Here is a 4,607-nt window from a genome sequence, read left to right as displayed (position 1 = left end):
TGACACCATTCTTTAATCTTAAATTAGTATTATTTAATTAATTAAAATTTAATAATGCCCCTCCCTCCCTCGATGCGCACACACGCCACGTGGGATCCACCCTCCCGCGCCCCCCCATGAGGCGCGCAAAGAATCCCGCAGCCCACAACCCCCGGCGCTGGCCCCACCCGTCATTCTCCGCGGCCTGGTCCGCCCCGACGCGAGCAATTCCGGCTCGTGTGCACGTGTCGGATCCCTCCGCACGTGGGCGGGCCCACCCCGAGGGGTCCGCCAGCCAAACGCGGCACGAGGCGCCGCCCCTCCCCGCATCCCAGCTCCCGGGCTCCATCCCTCAGATCTCTCTGACGAGTGGGCCCCACGTTGACGCAGACCCCACGTGTCATCGGGTTTGCTCAGGTGGAGACGTGGTGCGGGGCGCGTCGGGCGCCCATGTGGGCGGACCACGTGGGGGCCTCGCTCGCATAGCCGGTAGCCGGTCGCCGCGGCGGGGCCCACGGCCACCCGACGCCCCCCCCCCCCCCTCTGCCCCGATCGTTAATTAACGGCGGGCGAAGTAATTAAGTGGCTAATCATCGCCGCTTTCTTCCTCCTCCACCGCCTCCTCCTTAAATCTCCAGGATAAATAAGCGAGCGGGAGAAAGCAGTTTGGACTCTAGGGAGAGAGAGAGGGAGGGAGGAAAGGGAAAGCGGCAGACGGGCAGAGGAAGAAAGGTCAAGGCATCTGGGGTGCCGCTTCTTCTTCTTCTTCTTTCCGGCAGGGAGATTCTTGGGACGAGGCGCCGCGGAAGGGATTTCTTTGGCTCTAGCTCCTGTGTTTTGCTTCCATGGAGAGGGACTTCCTCGGCGCGATTGGCAGGGCGGGGAAGGCCGGCGTCTCGGTGAAGAACGAGAGCCGGACGGAGCCAGGTCAGTGCTTACACCTCTCTCTTGAACGCTTGGTTGTTAATTAACCGTAGCATGCCAGCTCGCGGTGGGAGAGCCGTCTGATCCACCCGTTAGTCGCCGCGACCATGATTTGCGCACGACGAGCTCCTCAAATCACAGGGATTTTACTCCCGGTTTGGTCGAAAGCACGCGTGATTTACTGGCCCTGATAGAGTGATAGTGAAATTAAATTCGTGTTCTTTGGCCCACTGCGCCATGTGACGTCTCCTACACCTGCAGCATGTGGCTGTTTGTCCTGAACAACGCGTCAGATTTGACCTGCGCTGTGCCGCAAAATTTCTGACCGGTTTCGATGGCGTGCGCTGCAGATAACCCGCCGGCGACGCAGTGGCAGTTCCCGGCGAAATCCGGCGCCGCGCCGGCGTTCATGTCCTTCCGTACGGCGGCCAGGGAGGAGGGCTCCAAGGAGTTCTCCATCTCCGGGTTCCGCCCGGCCGCGGCAACCGGGGACGCCTTCGACGGCATCAAGAAGCAAGCCTCCTTGCCCGTGACGCCTCAGCAGGTTCGCGCCCAGCTCCGAGCTCGCCGCAGTCACCGTCCTGCGTGCTCTGTCCATGAGGTTCCGGCCGGAAGCTAAACACTCTGAACTCTGAAAGTCTGAACCGTGCACTTGTTTCTGCAGAGGCAGTTTGGGCTCAACAGCCATGTCACGGCGCAGCAGTATCCCGCCGCGGCGCACGGCCAGCGCGTGCAGGGGATGGATTACAGCGCGGCGGCGCATCATCCTCTCCCCGGTAGATCCAGGATGGTTCAGCCGCTGTCGGTGCGCCATCCTGCACCGTTCAGCCAGGCGAACCCGATGATGCTCAGGTCGCAGAGCTTCCACAGCGGCGCTGGTATGCCGTTCAAGAACCAGCCTTTCACCATGAGCAATGGGTTCGGCGGTTCTACAGTTGGCGTGTATGGCTCAAGGTATTGCTACTTTACTCTTGAATGATTTCTGCACTCGTCGTGGGTCTGTCATGTGAATTTTGAACTCACAAATGGTTGGTTGACTTTTGTAGGAACCCGCGTAGTCAGACCTCAACACAGTTGACAATATTCTACAATGGTTCCGTGAATGTATTTGATAACGTCCCGGTGGAGAAGGTATATTATCTTTGCGATGAATGGAACAAGTTTGATGTTACTGCAGTTCCTTGTGTATATTTGCTGATTGTGTTTCAACTATGACAGGCTAAAGAAATCATGATGTTAGCCAGCAGGGCATCTATTCCAAGCCCACCAAGCGCATCCCACAAACCGGGTTCGCCCATTTCTGCCCCTGCAAAGGTCAACGTGCCTGAGCTTTTGCCTGCTAGACAGATTGTGGTTCAGAAATCAGAGCCTTCCGTGCCTCATTTATCAAGCACTTCAAGCCCAATCCCCATTGTTCCACAAGTTGTGAGTCTCTCCAGGAGCACATCTAACTGCACCACAGAGTCCACCGGGCCAAGACCTTCTGTTCAAATGCCAATGACTGCTCCTACCAGCCAGGCATCCACATCCCAGCAGATGCCATTGGCAACTACAAGTGCTGCTGCTGTTGTGCCAAGAGGTATACTTTCCACTTGTTTGCAGTTGCTAATCAATATATTAGAATACAAATAGTAACTAGTAGTTGTGCTCCGTACAACATCTCATCCAGTGGCGTAGCCAGGAATTTAGCTCATGGTATTCATTGTAAAGTAAAAAAGGAGCAAGTTTCCTCAGTGGTCCTTAAACTTGTCTCGAGTTTAAACCTCACTTAAATTTTTAGTAGATGAGAGCCTGGAGCAAGTTTACGAACGTGGACGAGAGCTCGAGACAAATTTAGGAACTATTATGTGCATTTTGAAAGTACCGGAGCAAGTTTATGAACGTGGACGAGAGCTCGGGACAAGTTTAGGGACTATTATGTGCATTCTGAAAGTACCGGGATCGAGATAATAGCTCGGGACAAGTTTAAGGACTATTATGTGCATTTTGAGAGTACTAAGATCGGGATGAGAACTCGAGAAAAGTTTAAGTACCGCTGGTGAAATTTACTCTAAAAAAATTTGCAATGCAATATATAGGACCACAAGATCTTAATAATACCCAAAGTGCAACAATGGCCCACTAGCCACATCATCTTTAGCCCGTGTGCAGTCAGCCGTCGTGCTCGCAACGCGCATATCACTCAATCAATCCGACGCCGCGCTGCGGCTTGCCACTTGCCGAATGCTGACGAACACAAGACAGAAGTCTGGAACGAGTTGATGTAGTCGGACTAAGGTGGAGGTGTGAACTTTATTTTGGATTTGGCTTGATAAGTTGCTGAGTTGGGCTCCGTTTGGATCGGTCCAGACAAATTTAGGCTAGATCAATACTCATATATACTATGTATGATAAGTTTTTCCATCAAAATCTTGGGTATTCACGTGAATACCCCTGGCTATGCCTATGATCTCATCATGTTTATGTTTGTTCCAGCTGTCCCTCAAGCTCGGAAAGCATCTCTTGCCCGATTCTTGGAGAAGCGAAAGGAGAGGTATAAATCATTTTGCCTATCTATGTGATGTTTGTTGTGGTCTACTTAGGAAGCAGTTTTATGTATTGCTGAAACATATATATCTTCAGAGCACCTGATCTTTATGCCTAGACTAATCTTCATCTTTGCATCTTTTTACCTGCAGAGTGACTAGTGTTGAGCCATACCCAACATCGAAGAGCCCGTTACAGAGCAGCGACACCATAGGCAGCCCTAGCGCTCCAACCAAATCTTCGTCCACAGACTTCGCCCCAGCGAGCAGCAACGGCAAGGAGCCATTGCACTTCGGCCAGCCCAGGAACATCAGCTTCAGCAGCGAGGCGTGCCCCAGCACGAAATTGCATATCTGACATCCTCGAGTGTTCATAAATCATAGTAGACTCATCGCTCACCGATGCGAAAGCCTGACATCCTCTTTTGCATCCCGGGTGATGCTGGAAGATAGGAAGAGATGAACCATTAGATTGTTGCTCGTAAGCTGAGTATAATTTTGTTGAGATGGCTAGAGCTGTATCTCTATATAGTGTTGGCCTAGCTGTTATATAGCTGCTGCAGCGCGCTGATAACAGGAGCGCTGTGACTCGCTGGTTGCAGGCTCTTCTTGGTTGTTTTTTTGCCTGCTCCATTGTATTATTCAGCCTGAGAAACAGACGCGCTGCTTTGTCTCTGAATGTTTTTTTTTTTGATAAAAGCACATCTAATCTAACCATTTTAGAGCCGGTGCATTCCGGCGCATCTTATTGATCCACGTAACTAAATTTCTATTAGCCGTCAGATACTAAACTAACGGATAGCTGCGCACTAACAAAGAAGAATATACAATCTTCTACAAGAAGATAAGATCTCACGTATATAGCAGAAAAAAAATCACTTACAAAAAGGGAAAAAGAAGTAAAAAAAAGGTATAGTAATAAATAGAGAAAGGTAACCATCAATTGATGTCTCGTACCTATCTCTATCTGGAATATTCTGGGAGCCACAAGTCTTCCGGATAACCATAGAATAATAATAAAATAACTCTTATCACATTTATCCGTAGGCGCGGTTCTTTCTTCCAACAGTCGTGGTTGTTTTGAAAAAAATCTCTTAGCTTTTCGTAATCAACCTACGGTCCTTACTTCCTCCTTCCTCCCTCTAAGTGCGGTTCTTTCTTCCCAACCGTCATGGTTGT

The 4,607-nt window shown here is 50.7% G+C and overlaps 1 protein-coding gene across 1 annotated transcript; it reads left to right on the top strand.

The window, feature by feature from the left end:
- Window positions 1-587: 587 nt before the first annotated feature.
- LOC117861546 (protein TIFY 6a) lies at window positions 588-4,107 on the top strand. The gene is made up of 7 exons (XM_034745115.2): window positions 588-906; window positions 1,254-1,447; window positions 1,568-1,857; window positions 1,950-2,034; window positions 2,122-2,482; window positions 3,379-3,436; window positions 3,582-4,107. Exons 1-7 carry the CDS (start codon window positions 825-827, stop codon window positions 3,784-3,786), a joined length of 1,275 nt encoding a protein of 424 aa, XP_034601006.1. The 5' UTR covers window positions 588-824; the 3' UTR covers window positions 3,787-4,107.
- The last annotated feature ends 500 nt before the right edge of the window (window positions 4,108-4,607 follow it).

This window comes from Setaria viridis, chromosome 6 (genome assembly GCF_005286985.2).
Source record: "Setaria viridis chromosome 6, Setaria_viridis_v4.0, whole genome shotgun sequence".
Classification (NCBI taxonomy): domain Eukaryota; kingdom Viridiplantae; phylum Streptophyta; class Magnoliopsida; order Poales; family Poaceae; genus Setaria; species Setaria viridis.
This window is presented reverse-complemented; position numbering and strand designations above follow the sequence as displayed.

Coding starts and splice junctions, on each gene's coding strand:
- LOC117861546 (XM_034745115.2), top strand. CDS start 825: ATGGAGAGGGACTTCCTCGGCGCGATTGGCAGGGCGGGGAAGGCCGGC. Junction 1,858..1,949: donor GTTGGCGTGTATGGCTCAAG/GTATTGCTACTT, acceptor TGACTTTTGTAG/GAACCCGCGTAGTCAGACCT. Junction 3,437..3,581: donor TTGGAGAAGCGAAAGGAGAG/GTATAAATCATT, acceptor TTTTACCTGCAG/AGTGACTAGTGTTGAGCCAT.